General features: G+C 35.6%; 1 protein-coding gene across 1 annotated transcript in view; it reads right to left on the bottom strand.

The window, feature by feature from the left end:
- Positions 1-522: 522 nt before the first annotated feature.
- Positions 523-18,333, bottom strand: part of GUCY1A2 (guanylate cyclase 1 soluble subunit alpha 2) — a 431,399-nt gene continuing 413,588 nt past the window's right edge. Inside the window, exon 8 of the mRNA XM_043898183.1 lies at positions 523-11,235. Coding sequence (XP_043754118.1) covers positions 11,028-11,235 — 208 coding nt within the window. The 3' untranslated portion in view covers positions 523-11,027. The remainder of the gene's footprint in view (positions 11,236-18,333) is intronic.

Raw genomic sequence — 18,333 nt, 5'->3', positions numbered from 1 at the left:
AACCTAAGAGCCTAAATATTTTCTGCACATAATACCTATAGATGTAGCCTATTCATTTTACACTCACCAATAATCTTATTCAGAAGTAACATCAAACTCTATTGTTTATTCAAGTTATAGCCACACTTGATATTTGGACTCTTGCATGGTTTCTTATTAACATAAAGACTATGCTAATATTAAATTAGATCATAATGCAAGTATTGATTAAAGACATAGTACCAAATATTCCCAAATTCTGCACTGATGGGCACCTATAAAACAAGATTTTTTGCTCCTTTAAGTCTTTTTATTCCAATTAGCATATTTCCTGTTTCTTGATCAAAATTTTGACATGCTGAATTTTATGATATTCTGTTATGTATTAATAGTGTGCTAAAAATAAACTACAATCAGTTAGCCTTACCATCTATTTTCAACTTTCTTCTAAGTTAAGAGGGTTGAGCTATTTAGACAGTTTAATGTAGGCAAAGTGATTTTTGTCTCTTGTAATCTTCTGTGTAGGTGTCTCTTTTTTTTTGGTTGCAGTCCAGTTGAAGTAAAATGGGATACTTCCTATAGTCAGATATTCATTTGCATTTTAGTAGGAGAATTTTTCTTTAGACAGGAAAAAAAAGTATTTTAAGGATTAAAAGAAAAAGCAATGAGTACCAACTATTTCAGGTCACTGAATTGCATAACAAATGAAAGGGATGGATTTTATAATTGTCTGGTAACATACTTGAAACAAATTAAAAGGATAAGGATAATAATTTTGGCCACCATTCACTAGTAATTATCATTGTACAAAAAGAGCAAAAATAATTTTTAAAAAATTCCTTGAATTATTGTAGATAATTATACTCATCCAGTTTATCTATACCTGCTTTGCTAGAATGAGATCTAACATAATAACAAATTTCTTATTCTTGATAATACTTTCTAGTCAAATAATACAAAAACAATATATCTGAGACTTCAAGCCCAGGTTAGGTTCTCATTTTAACCAGGTAATTTATATCAATAAAATTTGGAGGGGGGGGGGTTTCATGTTGATAACATCTGGCCACTCCAACATGGAATTTTATTTAACTATGGAGATTTGAACTAAAAAAAAGCTTAAAAAGTTGGAGGGGGGCAGATTTTAAATTATTTTACAGAAATAATTGGTGCAGATCATCCTATTCTCAGGTATTATGTATCATCCCATACTCTCTTGCCAGCCTTAAACGATAGTGATATTGACCATAAAGGAAAGCTTCTTGGGAGTCAATAAAAACAGAATTGTTCTAGGAATTGAGATTTTATTAAGTATAGAAATGCATACCTTCTTGTTAGTTAGAAGACATATAGAATAATATATTTATTGTTCAAAATTTTTGAACATAAATTAGTTTTCATTTAGATTTTATCCTCAGAAGTTGAGATACTTTGTTCTAGATCCATATATAGATGAATGGGAATATAGTATACTTGAATGTTATCCTCAACCCTCATGTTATTAAAAACAGCTTATTATTTTAAGTAAAATAATGTTGCCAAATTTGCAAACCATAGCTCATTGCCAAAATTAATAACTTTGTCTCATTTATTATATCTTCTACATCTTTGTTGCAACAAATGGAAAACATAGAGAAAAATATCGAAATGTAATTTACAATTCTTTGTTTTCTTTTTCTTTCTCAGTGCTGAATCACTTGATACCTTTAGAAAGCTTTCAAAAATCTTTAGCATTCTGAAATTTTGCTATAAGTAACTTGGCTTTCAAGACAGCAACTTTTTGTCCTAAATTATTTTTCTAACAGAGGGAGCTCAACCTGGTGCTCCGTGACAACCTAGAGGGGTGGGATGGGGGCTTGGTGGGAGGGAGATTCAAAAAGGAGAGAATATATGTGAACTTACGGCTGATTTGTGTTGCTGTTCAGCAGAAACCAACACAATATTGTAAAATAATTTTTCTTCACTTAAACATAAATTTAAAAAACAGTCTAATAATTCTGATTAAAAATTGGTCAGGTTTGCTTCTTTCTTTTAAAATTTCAGTTCTAAAGAAACTCTGCTTGAATTAACTACCCACATATAAAGTGAAACATCTTTGAATGATGTTTATAGACTATCTAACCCATTTAATTTTAAAAGACTGAGAGTACATCTTCATCTCTCCTTCAGAACATCATCAAATGCTGTAGGTAATTGTCTCCCCAGTTCCAGGTCTCTGGAGCATCCCAGAATAAGATGGAAAGGCCTGGTGTCATAAAGTCTTTTATTTCCTCTAAAGTTGAACACCTGTTTTGCTTGCAGCTAAAGCCCAATTTGGAAGCAATGTGAAGAAGAATATGGAATATAGTATAGATCCCGCAAGCCATTTTATAGATGTTACTACACAGAATAAATATTTCCTAATCTTTGTGATTAGATTTTCCAGCTAGGGAATGATATAACTTCTATAATGTCAGAACAACAAAAAAAAAATGAAGTACAAAATCAAATTGTATTCTTCTTTCTGACTGTTAGCTCAGCCAGGCTTGTTATAAAAGGGAAAAAAATGTTTTGTTTTAGTATTACTTGAACACAGATAGTCTTTTGTGCTAATTTTCACAGGCTTTCTGTGATATACATCTGATCTGATCTGACCTGGTATTTGTTCTGTGCTCCTTAAATTCAGACATTCTGACACTTCATTGATCTTAATCATTGTAACCAAAACTAGCTCCATCTACCACCTTCAGAGTCTCTATATATAGCTTTGTGAGTTTCTAATTCCAGTTTCACAGATGTGTGCCCCTGCTAAGAGGTTGTCACTACCTCCGAAGAAAACTGAAAATAGCTCATGACGGATATTTTTCTATTTTCTTTTTAAAATAAAAATGAGCAAATCATTTGGCTTTCACTAAAACACATGTGTCTATTATGAAAACTGCCTCCCTTTAGGAGTATGTACACCTTCACAAAGAAAGAAGTTCAATCTCTAACCAACCTCATCTAAAGCTGCTGCTCATCCCACCCTTCCATCTGTCCCCGTGTCCTGAGTCTGAGGCCAGGCAGCAAAATGGGAAGAACTGTCTTTAAAAAGCAAGGAGGTGTGAGGAAACAATTTTTCAGAATTCTGATTTTATCCCAATTAATACATTACTGTTCTACTTATTAATTACACTTAATAGTCCACAGTAAAAATTCATTTAGTAGAATCCCTTCTTTATCTCCAGCTAGCCAGAAGGCCACAGAGGAAGATTAAATATAAACCAATTCCTTTATTTAAAAAATGTATATCAAAAGAATTAGAAACAAGCTGCTACTTAAGCTCATCATTTAGTTTTTCTTGTCTCTTCTGCTTTCAAATAATTAGCAATAGTACTTAAGTCTAACATTAAGAGTGGTCTGATCAGCAACTACATGAATTAACTGAGGAAATAAATTCACTGTAATTTTTAGTGGACTCAAATATTTTTATTATTTATTATCAAAAGCTTGCTTATTAAGGTGTAAGCTTCCAATGATATACAAAAAGATGATCATCAAATGCTTTCTCAGTAGAAAAAAATTTAAAAAAAAGAAAAAATAAACTACTTTCTCAGTGACTCAACACACCCTGTTTAATTTTTATAGGGGAATTTTATAAACTGTGTGTAGGAGGATGTTAATTTGAGCTTTGATGTTGGTAGTTTAAAGGTAAAATACTAGCAAGTTCACTCATGATTCCAATTGTGTTCAGATTCAAGATTATAAGGGAGTTTATCCATCTAGACGAAAATAGAAGCTGTAATCTCATGGACAGAGGAGCCTAGCAGGCTACAGTCCATGGGGTCATAAAGAGTCAGACATGACTTAGCGACTAAATGACAATCTTATTTAGAGGCTTAGACATGGATTCTGACCTTATATGATTTTGCTAAATAATAATCAGATGATTAGAAGTACCTCAATGTACCATAAATTTATCTGTTACTTTTAATTGTAATCCTGATACATGATTCTAAATGAGGGAGGAGCAATTTAACTACTAAAGGACTGATTATTATTAATCATGCTATATCTGATTAAAATTATATTTTAAGAAAATAGAAATATGAATTAATCATTTTGAAGCCTGTGAGCTTTAGTGTAATCGTCAAATGCAAAGTAGAGGATATTTTAAACATAATTACACAATAATTTTCAGATATTTAAAAATTATACTAGAGATGAATTTCAATCAATCACATTCTGAAAGCCAAAATATTGTACCTACTAAACATTCAGTATCACAGAAAACAGTGAAAATGACTCTTTAAGCTTTCATCTTATCAGACAGACCTTATAAAACAGTTGAATTAATTAGCTTATCCCAAGGTGTATCTATATTTTTGCCAAGCCTACACTCTCAATTCATCCAACCCATTCTATACTTTTGCTCATTTATCTATACTTAAATACTTCTATTTAATATATACTACAAAGATCTGAAAATCTGGGCAACAAAACATTCACAATGCTTTCAGAGGAATAGAAATCATATTATGATAGGTATCAATAATTATACATCAGAAACAATCTGATCAGAATATTTCAATTACTTCATAACATGTGTGCAAATGAAGGACTTATGAGAGAGATTAAGCATGTTACCTGCTCAGATAATTTTTTATCTATCCCTTGCTGCTCATTTTGCTGTAGTAGAATGGTGAATATCATTTAAAAGTCCCCACCACTTATATTATTGCTTATGTAAGACATGTCTCTATTTCCCTAAACTTGCATAGGAGTGCAAGTTTCATACATCATCATCATAATGGCTTAGATTATTGCTTAAAGGTTGTTGTTATAAAATATTGCTAGGAAATAATTTTTAGATGAATGTATGATTCAATGTGAAAAGTGCAGAGTGAGACTAAGCATCAAGTTGGTGATGTTTTAGAACATAAAAATCAAAGCACTCAGAAGTAAGGCTGTTACTTTGACATTTACTTCTCTGTCCAAACATTCATAGTTCATATCTTGGTGGTAAGGGTCAGCAAATATTGTGATGTTTTCTGCACAGCTCTGGCAGTTTCTAAGAAAACCTTACTGTGTCTAGAATGCCTAATAGTGAGCAATATTCGTCCCTCATGCTTATCAGTCTTGACTTAAGTCTATAATAAATTTGAAGACTTATGCCCAAAAAGTGGACAATAAATTTGAAACCAAAGCTGAAAAATTAAAACTTGTGAAAGAAATAATGCTATGAAGCCTGAAGCATTTGCTTTTCAAAATAACTACAAATAAAATAAAATATTTCTATCTCAGTCAGCTTGTATTTATTCCTAGTAATTGGGATTATTTGAATATTCTTCAATGATCCCCAAATCTGGCTGTATATTAGCATAACCTAGAGTGATTTTCTAAATACAGATTCCTAGGCCTTCACCTGAAACCTACTGAACCCAAATCTTAAAGGTAAAGCCCAGTAATTTGTGTCCCTAAAATTTCCTCAGGTCTTCCTTCATCGCTCAGTTGGTACAGAATCTGCCCGCAATGCAGGAGACCTGGGTTCGATTCCTGGGTGGGGAAGATCTCCTGGAGAAGGAAATGGCAGCCCACTCTAGTATTCTTGCCTGGAGAATCCCAAGGACAGAGGAGCCTGGCAGACTACAGTCTATGGGGTCACAAGAGTCGGACATGACTTAGTGACCAAAATACTACTACTGCTAAAAAGCTTCCTAAGGCAGTCAGAGACTGCCAAGCTGATGAGTTGAAACATTGAACAGGATCATTTCTTAATAAGGATGGAACTGGCAACGAGGCACATGGCTAAAGCTGTGGTCTGTGAGTCACAGACCAATAGAAATAAAGACACAAACTTTACTTCTCTACATCCCAAGTCCTTCCAGATGCCATTCCTTTTAATCAAGTAATATCTACATTTAGGGCACACAAATGCACATTGTTTATTACTTTATAAAACTAAAACTATTCTATAACATAAGATTAGCTGTGATTCTTCCTGCTTAGAAATGTACCAATGACTTTTTAATGAAAGGAAGAAGAAAGAAAAGAAAGAGCAATGACTTTTATGAAAAGAAAAAGGAACTTTCATGAAAGGAATAAAGGAACAAAAGAAGGAAGTAAACAGAAAGGTAACATAATGCTCAGGCTTCAACTTTTTGAATCAAGTGTAAGGAATTTTGCACACTGTCTCAAAATGCTCTGACAAAATTTATGTTATTCAGTATATAATATCAGTGTCTGTTCTTCATTCAATACCATGAGGAGTGTGAAATTGAGTCCACAGCTGCAGTCAGTTTATCCATTTAACAATAAATTCGTTCAATCATGTTAACACAATTTATGTACATGTTAAGTCAGCTGGTTGTAAATTAAGTGTATTCATATCAAGAGCAACCCTTAAAGAATCATCATCCAGAACGTAGTATGTTAAACTTTAATAATTAAGCCTCTCATGCATTGTGTTCTTCAGGTTACATCTAATAAGATATGCTCATAGAAGCCTCTGAAATGACATAAATTTTGTAGCTGAATATTTGCTATTCTTTTTCAGTCACCAAGTTGTGTCCGACTCTCTGTTACCCCCGTGAACTGTGGCATGCCAGGCTTTCCTGTCCTTCGTTATCTCCCTGGGTTTGCTCAAACTCATGTCTGTTGAGTTAGTGATGCACCCAACCATCTCATCCTCTCTTGCCCCTTCTCTTCTTGTCCTCAATCTTTCCCAGCATCAGGGTATAATCTAAGAGAAATACCCAGACTATAATATAGGGCTTAGGTCTTAGACTTGAATTTATAGGTATTGTTGGCTGAAAGACATCTGATGCCACCCAGAGCCTATTCAGAGCCACGTGTAATTCATTCTGCAGGAACATTTATTGAAATTGCACAAAGTGCTTAGAGCCAGATTGTATTTTGAAGAGATCAGAGAAAGAAGCTACAGGTATAAGCAATGCTCCAGTTCAACTAAGAATGGTTAGTTCACTTGAGATGCACTTTGTTACTTGGGCCTGGAGTTTTGTGTATCTTCCAATCTGCCTAAAATAGGCATCTGCAACTCTTTCTATGGCCATGTTAGGTTCAGTGGTACAGAGAAAATGAGGTTTGATGGAGCCAAACTTGACTTGGTACGATGGTTTCCAATGACAGCATGGAGTAAGTAAGAGAGGATCTGGGCATGGATTAAGTTGTTCTGAAAATGCAGACAAACAGAAACCTAAAAATAGAAGTTTTACTGTCTTCTCTGATAATCCACAAACTTGCCTTGAGTGAGTTAGGAATACAAGGAATCTTCAATAAATATATTTAAGGATGTTCATAATCTTGAGCTCCCTCTTTATACCTCATGATATCAAATATGCCATTTCAACTGATATCAGTATGATTCTGTAGAAAAAGACAGCCTGGCAGCTTTCCAAATTCTCTGTGATTTTGCGTTCTCTATCCATCAATGTAATTTTGCTTTATTGCTATAACTCTTTGGAGGAATTTGCCAAATTAAGACTTGTGAATGAGATTTTGCTTAAGTTGTTGTTCTATTTGGCTCCTGGAGAGACACACAACTTTGCACTTCGACAATAAAACGCTATGCTCCTGCTACTATTGTTACTAGATAAGAAAAGTGTGAGATCTTGAGAGTACATACTTGAAGCACTGGATCCCCCATAAACCCCCTCTCAAGCCTTAGGCCATCAGTGCCTATCTCAGAGTGTATGACCGCTGGATTTCACACATAATCAGGCATTAAAAGGGAAATCAACAAATATTTCAAGGCCGATTTTAGACAGTTGGACTAAACTGTCATCTAGAAGTTGTTTCTTCCTTCCCATCTCTACTCAACACGACACAGTCAAGAGTCCCAACTACATGTGTTCTTCAGGCATTGAGTATTATTCTTTTTATTATGGCTGTTACTTATTTATTAAGGTTCACAGAGCACATACTGTGCAGTATGTTTTGGGTACCTATGGGGGGTTTCTGGCTTTGTTATATAACTCATTCATTTGTAAACAATGACATTCTCGCCATTAAAATCATATTGATGCCAACATGAAGGTTTGGTACTGATGGCTAGTCATAAAGTAACATCTTCAAATCAGTTGCTTGAAAGAATACTGAAACAGAGGACTATAAGTGACATTTTTTCCCTTAAGGTATCCCCTTTAGAGTGGGTAAAGCCATTTCCCCAATTTAATACCACTTGATTTCTAAAGGGATATTCATTTAAATCCCTTCCAATCTGCCACACTAAAACACGTGATGGATGTAATAGTTTGTCCATGCAAATACTGTATAGATATTTGTCAAATGAAATACCAAATGCCACCCATTATTACAATCACAATTGCTAATGGAGGATACATGTATTGTACTCTATAGGACAAATAAAAATATAATGCTTTTTCACAGCCTCTAAATTCTATGATTGCAGCTAGAATGAATTGCCATTTTATACCATATTTTGCAAATACATATAGGAAGAGTGTAGCTATAATAAGTCAGCTGTACTAGGTTGGAAAAATGGTAATAGATCAGAATATTGCCTCAGACTATATCTTCAAAGATATATATTGTATGAAAAATGTAGTTTACATCCTGTTTGTGATATTGATTAGATCTCTGGAATATTCTTCATTGTGACATTTGTGACAATGTAAATAGCTACTTTTCTCTAAGTAAAATCATATAAACTAAGAAAGGGCTTGTTATTCTTCTGACAAATTGAATATATATACAATTCTTATCCCAAGCCCTATCAGCAACTACTAGATAATGATGGTTGTCAAGGATGCTTTTAAAATATGCTTCCCACAGATAGTTTTAAGTATAGAGAAAATAACCATATGTTTAGAATAGTTGCTTAGACAAATCTTTACAAAAAGCAGAGAAATAGATTGGATGATTCCTGGAAGTCCCTTTCAGCCTTATGGTCACAAAACACATTGGTTATGATTAAAATACTTACAATTTACTATTTCACAATATGCTTTAAATGACTGTGCAGAATAAGCATAAATGACTTCAGTGAGTTTGGTTCCTCCCCATGCTCCTGCGCTATAAGAAGACCATTGACATAGCTAAGGCATTTCCTAGTCTCAGCAGGAGGATTAAAGTGCTCCCAGAGCCTATTCTTTCCACACTGACTGTAAACTTGCCCTCTATTCCCTATGGAAGAAGTGAGTTAATCTTCGAGCCCACTAAAGAAATTCTTTTGAGTAATTATTCGTGTGAGAGCACCTTGTCCTCTGCCTCCACAGGCTCCTATAAACACCCTGGCCTTCTTGCTCAGATGTGGTTAAAAACAGAGATCTAGATCCAAGGAATGGAGGGACAGGCATGGATTCAGAGAGCTCAGGATCTAGGTCCTATCTCCACATGAAAAGTGTTACACTAGTGTCCTCTTATGCTCCAAGGAGAGACAGAGTTCAATAATTATAAAAATGATAACCATTATAACAAATACTTTGCATATCTTAAAGTATTTTCTAGCTGTATACTTAGGGAACTTGAAAACACTAATTAATCCTCACAGACTACATTGGACACTAGTTAATATACTCCTTAACTGAGTTATGCAAGAACCAAATCATAATGCAGTCAAAACCTAAACAGAAAAATGTGTTTTATTCAGTAGACAGAAGCTACCAGTGAATATACCCACTGGAGTAAGAAATTGGCCACCACAAGGTTTCAAGGAAACAATACTTTCCAACTAATTAGACTGAAGAGAAACTTAGTTTTTATATATGAACCAAATTAGGAAAATTCTGGATACATTGTGCTCCTAATTTCAGGGTGAGTCTGTAATAATATCTTCATGCATTGTTAATCAGAACATGCAATGGAAGCCTATCTGTAACTACTGTGATTACTTAGTATGAAGGTTAGGCATACTTCAGTGTTAATGAAGGTGATTCACGGAATTAAAAAGTCACATCAAATAAAGTACAGAAGAACATTAAAAAATCTCAAATTCATAAAGCACATTTTCCCTTGTTTTTATTATGCAAGAATAAACAACATCCTTGTCAAAATAACCTACACTTCTTTCTCACTAATGCCAGTGTTTAGTAATTTATCCCCAAGTGTGGCAGTTAGCCTTTAGGAAGCATACATTGAAGAAGGTGACAGGGCAAGGGGGAAAGACTTACATGTCATTTAGTAGGATGCTATTTATTATAATTTAATATATTGTAAAAACTATGTATATTTAGAAGTGCTAAGTTGAAAGGGTCCAGTGTAGCAAAGCATTTTATTTTCACTGATATTTCTTAGAAAATAGCAAAAAGATCTTTAATCTTGGTTATAGATACATACGTTTGCTATTAGGAAATTCCATTTCCTTTGGATTCTGTGCTACATTAATCAAATCTAAAAGATATAATTACTAAGTAGATATACAATGCTTTCTCAGCATCTGAAATACTAGGTTATGTCTAAGTCTAAGTGAAACTATATTTAACTTATAAGTTAGAATTATATAATGTATCAACTATACAATAGCATATTCTGAAAAATCTAATAGTGCTGCATGAAATTATATAGAGGTATGTATAAAAATAGGTAATATCCCTAAAATATTTTGCAGTTACAGTTTTTCCTGCTGGGAAGTTTACCACACTGCCAAGATATATGTATGAAATGTTTGCTCAGAAAAACAAAATTAGAAAATATTCCTCTCATACCAACTCACTAAATGTAGGAATATATAATCAAAACTGGCTTTCAAAAGCAATACAAATATATAAAGATACCTATATGTGTGACAAACAAGAAAACATGGACTGTTGATTAGTTTTGAATGGGCCCCACATTTGTAATTAATTAAAATACATATATATGTATTATACATATATAATATATATGTGACCAAAATCACTCATAAGAACGAATACATTGCCCCCTTGCTCTCCAGGTTTTTTATTGACAGTCATCACCCATCTTTTTCCAGGATTATTGCCTGACATAACAGAAATTCCACTGTTTGTTCTCAACAAAGCAGTGAAAGAGAAATCTCTCTCTTCATTCTCCTGTCATGACCCATGTTCTGGGCTTGTGCTTTTGGAGGAGTCTTTGATCTGCAGCAGGTCTCAGAGGCTTGTCTCCCGGAGGAACATAGTGCCAATGTTGTAGGAAACCTTTTTTATTTTCGATGAAGAAAGAGAAGGCTTTGGCTGCTTAGGACCAGTTCTTACCTCCAGGAAATAGCATATCCCAGGGATTTCTTTTGGAAAGTTGTCTGGAAGCTCTTCACGGGACCGAGGAATGAATGTGAAACTTTCTTCTCGTTTTAATAATCTAAGAAGAAAATATATAATGTGAATCATATGGGCAGAAGAGATGGGAAAAAATGGACACAAACTTTAGAGAATCAAGAAGCCTATAAAAGACTGTACGTGCATGTGTGCTCAATAATGTCTAACTCTTTGTGATTGCATGGACTGTAGTCCCCCGGGCTCTTCTGTCCATGGGATTTTCCAGGCAAGAATACTGGAGTGGGTTGCCATTTCCTCCTCCAGGGTGTCTTCCCAACCCAGGGATTGAACCTGTGTCTCCTGCATTGGCAGGCAGATTCTGTACTACTGAGCCACCTGGGAAGCTCAATAATAATAAATTAAAAAAGCAAAGTTGCTCCTGGTACTACTTGAAAATATTTGTTCAAAGTTGATTTGATTTTTTTTCTAAACAAAAGGCTAAAGAAACTGCATAATACACGTTTTTATGCAAACATGCAAGATTTACCCTTCTGTTTTAAAAATCTGCCTAAATTCTGGAACATTCCTTCAATGTTTTATAGACTCTGAGTAAGCTTTAAATCCTGTGTCATTCACATAAATTAAGTTTTTAGCTTTGTAGAACAGTCATAACTCAATATATGTGTGCTATCTGGTTACTATTTTCTATCAATACATATTTTGTAAACTTATTACATTTATTTGTCAAACAGATTTACTCTTCCAGTCATAAAGACAATTTTCTAGTATACTAATATTGGAGATTCATTCTTGTCCAGTTCTAGGAAAGGTTCAGTTTAATAACCATACATAGAAAAGTGTCCTAGCATTTCAATTTTTAAAACTATTTATTTATTTATTTGGTTGCATTTAGTGGGTCTTGGTTGCAGCACACAGGATCTTCACTGCGTCATGCAGGATATTTCCTTGTGGTATGTGGACTCTCTAGTTGTGACATTCGAACTCCAAAGGAAATGGGCCCAATAGTTGCAGCTCACAGGCTCATTTGCTTCAGGGCATGTGGGATCTTAGTTCCTCAACAAGGGATCAAATCTACATCTCCTGCATCATAGGCAGATTCATAACAACTGGACCACCAGGGAAGTCCCCAGCAATTCAATTTAATTCAACAACTCTTTTTTTTTTCCCCATTTATTTTTATTAGTTGGAGGCTAATTACTTTACAATATTGTAGTGGTTTTTGCCATACATTAACATGAATCAGCCATGGATTTACATGTATTCCCCATCCCGATCCCCCCCTCCCACCTCCCTCTCCACCCGATTCCTCTGGGTCTTCCCAGTGCACCAGGCCCAAGCACTTGTCTCATGCATCCAACCTGGGCTGGTGATCTGTTTCACCCTAGATAATATACATGTTTTGATGCTGTTCTCTCGAAACATCCCACCCTCGCCTTCTCCAACAGAGTCCAAAAGTCTGTTCTGTACATCTGTGTCTCTTTTTCTGTTTTGCATAAAGGGTTATCGTTACCATCTTTCTACATTTCATATGTATATATATGTGTTAGTATACTGTATTGGTCTTTATCTTTCTGGCTTACTTCACTCTGTATAATGGGCTCGTTTCATCCAACTCATTAGAACTGATTCAAATGAATTCTTTTTAATGGCTGAGTAGTATTCCATGGTGTATATGTACCACAGCTTCCTTATCCATTTGTCTGCTGATGGGCATCTAGGTTGCTTCCATGTCCTGGCTATTATAAACAGTGCTGTGATGAACAACTCTTATAGGTTGCTAATTATTGCCCTAGAAAAGTATCCTAGATACTGTTGTGAATATAATGATAGGCAGAACACAACAATCTAAGAAGCTTAAAGTTTTGTCAACAGACACAGACACAGAGAAAAAAGAAACAGAAAGTAAAAACTGAATAAGCAAAGAAAAGTCACAGTAATATAAAAGTGATATAACACAATAGACTAGGGACTTCCCTGGTGGTTCAGTGGTTAAAGATCCAACTTCCAATGCAGAAGACACAGGTTTGATCCCTGCTTGGGAAACTAAGATTCTGCATGCCGTGGGGAAACTAAACCTGCACGCCACAACTTCTGAGCCTGTATGCCTCAAGTAGAGAGCCTGCTCACTGCAAATGCTGAGCCCATGACTCTGAAGCCCATACCACAGTGAGAGAGAGGCCCATGTGCTGCAACGAAGAGCCTGCATGTCATGGAGATCCTGAGTATCTCAGCTAAGACTCAACACAGCCTACAAATATATAATATATATATATACACACACACATACACACACATATGGGCTTCCCTTGTAGCTTGGATGGTAAAGAATCTACCTGCAGTGCAGGAGACACTGGTTCAATCCCTGGGTTGGGAAGAGCACCTGGAAAAGCGAATGGCTACCCACTCTAGTATTCTTGCCTGGAGAATTCCATGGACAGAGGAGGCTGGTGGGTTACAGTCCATGGTGTCATAAAGAGTCAGACATGAATGAGTGACTAACACACACACACACACATCAATTAATTAGCTAAAAATGACCAAAAGGCTAGATACCATAAAAAAGGTGAATCCACAAAGGTGTGGAAGTTCAGAGAGCGTTTACAGTGGGAGGGCTATTAAACTTTCATGAATGAAATGGTATTTAAAGATGGGCAGAACTTCAACAAATGAATGTAGGGAGCAACATAATCAAAGATTTAGATACAAGAAAATTATGATCAGGATCAACATGTTCTAATCATTGGATTTTATTTTAGAATGACATAAGAGTGAGAGTTAAAGCTGAAGCAGTAGGTTAAGACAAACTTTGAAGTCTGAAACTAAAACTTTAGGCTCTATTTGGAGGCACAGTAGAGCTACACCTATCACCTTTTCCCTAGAAACAACTCATTTTCCTAAGACAGGTAAATGTTAACAGGAGATTGAAGTTATGCAGGATGAGAGATAGATTGAGAAGAAAAGAACTATTGTGACAGAGAGAAGGCAAAGTCAAAAAAGCAGTTAGTGCAAGCAATGTTTGAAAAATGTAAGATCATTACACAACAATAATAATCACCTTTACACTAAAGAGGGAAAAAACATGTCTTCTCAAATATTCTTAATGGATAAAAATATTACTTGAAAATAATAGTAGGCAGTATTAAGAATTCTTAAAATGTGAGCAATCTATATTCACTTTTATGAATGGCAGTTGAAGTATTTTGTCTTGTAAGAGTTATTTTTAAAATATTTTATTCTTATTTGTTCAATTTATTTATTTAATTTGATTTTTATTTCATATTGGGTATAGTTGATTTACAATGATACATTAATTTTAGGTGTATAACAAAGTGGTTCTTTTTCAGATTCTTTTCCCACATAGGTTATTATAGACTATTGAGTAAAATTCCCTGTGCTGTAAGTACGTCCTTGTTGATTATCTATTTTATATAAGTGGTGTATACACGTTAATCTTAAAACTCCTAATTTACCACTCTGCCTCATCATCCTCCTTTGATAACTATAAGATTGTTTTTGAAGTCTCTGATTCTGTTTCTGTTTTGTAGATAAATTCATTTGTATCTTTTTAGAGTCCACATAGAAGTGATAGCATATGATATTTGTCTTTCTCTGCCAACTTCATTTTGTGATCATCTCTAGGTTCACCCTTGTTGCAGCAATTAGCAGTATTTCATTCTTTTGTATGGCTCAGTAACATTGCATTGCATATATTTACCACATTTTCTTTATCTATTCATCTGTCAATGGACATTTAGGTTGTTTCCATGTTATGGCTATTGTAAACCATGCTGCAGTGTACATTGTGGTGCTTGTATCTTTTGAATTATGGTTTTCTCCAAATATATGTCCAGAAGTAAGGCAGTGTTGGCACTGGAAGTAGAATCCAGACCTGTTAATTCCTAATCAAGCTTAGTCGTACAATAAATAATAAAACTACACTAAGATATTTTTTCTTAAATAGTGTTCAGTTCATTTCAGTTCAGTCGCTCAGTCGTGTCCAACTCTTTGTGACCCCATAAATGGCAGCACACCAGGCCTCCCTGTCCATCACCAACTCCCGAAGTCCACCCAAACCCATGTCCATCTAGTCAGTGATGACATCCAACCATCTCAATCTTCTGTCATCCCCTTCTCCTCCTGCCCTCAATCTTTCCCAGCATTAGGGTCTTTTTAAAGGAGTCAGCTCTTTGCATCAGGTGGCCAAAGTATTGGAGTTTCAGCTTTAGCGTCAGTCCTTCCAATGAACACCCAGGACTGATCTCCTTTAGGATGGACTGTTTGGATCTCCTTGCAGTCCAAGGGACTCTCAAGAGTCTTCTCCAACACCACAGTTCAAAAGGATCAATTCTTCTGCACTCAGCTTTCTTTATAGTCCAACTCTCACATCCATACATGACCACTGGAAAAACCATAGCCTTGACTAGACGGACCTTTGTTGGAAAAGTAATGTCTCTGCTTTTTAATATGCTGTCTAGGTTAGTCATAACTTTCCTTCCAAGGAGTAAGCATCTTTTAATTTCATGGCTGCAGTCACCATATGCAGTCATTTTGGAGCCCAGAAAAATAAAGTCAGCCACTGTTTCCACTGTTTCCCCATCTATTTCCCATGAAGTGATGGGACTGGATGCCATGATCTTAGTTTTCTGAATGTTGAGCTTTAAGCCAACTTTTTCACTCTCCTCTTTCACTTTCATCAAGAGGCTCTTTAGTTCTTCTTCACTCTCTGCCATAAGGGTGGTGTCATCTGCATATCTGAGGTTATTGATATTTCTCCCAGCAATCTTGATTCCAGCTTGTGCTTCCTTCAGCCCAGCGTTTCTCATGATGTACTCTGCATATAAGTTAAATAAGTAGGGTGACAGTATACAGCCTTGACGTACTCCTTTTCCTATTTGGAACCACTCTGTAGTTCCAAGTCCAGTTCTAACTGTTGCTTCCTGACCTGCATACAGGTTTCTCAGGAGGCAGGTTGGGTGGTCTGGTATCCCTATCTCTTTCAGAATTTTCCACAGTTTATTGTGATCCACACAGTCAAAGGCTTTGGCATAGTCAATAAAGCAGACATAGATGATTTTCTGGAACTCTCTTGCTTTTTCGATGATCCAGTGGATGTTGGCAATTTGATTTCTGGTTCCTCTGCCTTTTCTAAAACCAGCTTGAATATCTGGAAGTTCACGGTTCATGTGTTGCTGAATCCTGGCTTGGAGAATTTTAAGCATTACTTTACTAGCGTGTGAGATGAGTGCAATTGTGTGGTAGTTTGAGCATTCTTTGGGATTGCCTTTCTTTGGGAGTGGAATGAAAGCTGACCTTTTCCAGTCCTGTGGCCACTGCTGAGTTTTCCAAATTTGCTGGTATATTGAGTGCAGCACTTTCACAGCATCGTCTTCCAGGATTTGAAATAGCTCAGCTGGAATTCCATCACCCCCACTAGCTTTGTTTGTAGTGATGCTTCCTAAGGCCCACTTGACTTCACATTCCAGGATGTCTGGCTCTAGGTGAGTGATCACACCATCGTGATTATCTGGGTTGTGAAGATCTTTTTTGTACAGTTCTTTTGTGTATTCTTGCCACCTTTTCTTAATATCTTCTGCTTCTGTTAGGTCCCTACCATTGCTGTCCTTTATTGAGCCCATCTTTGCATGAAATGTTCCCTTAGTATCTCTAATTTTCTTGACGAGATCTCTAGTCTTTCCCATTTTATTGTTTTCCTAGATTTCTTATTGAGGTATAATTGACATACAGCACTGTATAATTTTAAGTGAACAGCTGAACTTACTTACACCATAAAATAGCTACCACAGTTTAGTGACCATCTAAGTTTAGTGAACATCTTATGCACACATGCTCAGTTGCTTCAGTTGTGTCTGACTGTTTGTAGCCCTATGGATTGTAGCCCACAAGGCTTCTCTGTCCATGGGATTCTCCAGGCAAGAATATTACAGTAATCCCCTGCCCTCCTCCAAGGGATCTTCTGGACCCAGGGATCAAACCTGCAGCTCCTGCATTGCAGGAAGATTCTTTATCATGAGCCACCGGGGAAGCCCAGTGAACATATCATAAACATACAAAATTAGAGAAAAAAGAAATCCCTTTGATGAGAACTGAGGGTTTACTCTTAACAACTTTCAAATATAACATACTGGCCTGTTAATTACATTTTTTTTGTATTGCATCTTACATCCTCAGTACTTATTTTTCTTATAACTCTTTGTTTATACATTTTGACTACATTCATCCCATTCCTGCTCCCTCCAACCCCTTCTGGTAACCACAAATCTGATCTCTTTTTCTATGTTTGTCTAGTTTTGAAGTATAGTAGACCTACAATATACTATTTTGGCTTCTGCTATACACAGTAGTGATTTGATATTCTATATACATTTCAAAATAATCACCATGATAAGCCTAGTTACCATATGTCATCATATAAATATATTACATAATTACTGAAATATTGCCCACACTGTACATTTGATAATCATAACTCATTTATTGTGCAATGAGAACTTTGGGTCTCTTAATCTTCTTTAACTATTTCTCCTGCCCTATCTTCCTCTCTGGTAGCTATCTGTTTATTCACGGTATCCATAATGATGTTTTTGTTTGTTATGTTTGGCCACTTGTTTTGTTTTTTAGATTCCACATAAAAGTGAAATCATGCAGTATTTTCCTTTTCCTGTCTGACTTATTTCACATAGCATGATACCTTCTAGAGCCACCCATGTTGTCCCAAAGGACAGAATTTCATTATTTTTTATAGCTGAGTAGTATTCCATTGTATGCATATATCATATCTTCTTTATCCATTCATCTATCGATTGACACTTAGTTTGCATTCATATTTTTGTCATTTTTATAAAGCTGCGAAGAACATAGAGGTGCATATATCTTTTCTTCCTAGTGTTTTTGTTTTCTTTGTATGAACATCCAGGAGTGGAATTTGTGGGTCATATGACAGTTCTGCTTTTAATTTCTTTTTCATTTTTAATTGTAAAGTGGGATACTTGCTTTACAATACTGTGATGGTTTTTGCCATACATCATCATGAATCAGCCACAGGTGCACACATGTTCCCTCCCTCTTGTATCCCCCTCCTACCTCCCTCTCCCGCCCATCTTTATAGGTTGTCACAGAGCACCAGCTTTGGGCTCCCTGTGTCATGCAGCAAACCCCCACT

Source organism: Cervus elaphus, chromosome 1, assembly GCF_910594005.1.
Source record: "Cervus elaphus chromosome 1, mCerEla1.1, whole genome shotgun sequence".
Taxonomy (NCBI): Eukaryota; Metazoa; Chordata; class Mammalia; order Artiodactyla; family Cervidae; genus Cervus; species Cervus elaphus.
This window is presented reverse-complemented; position numbering and strand designations above follow the sequence as displayed.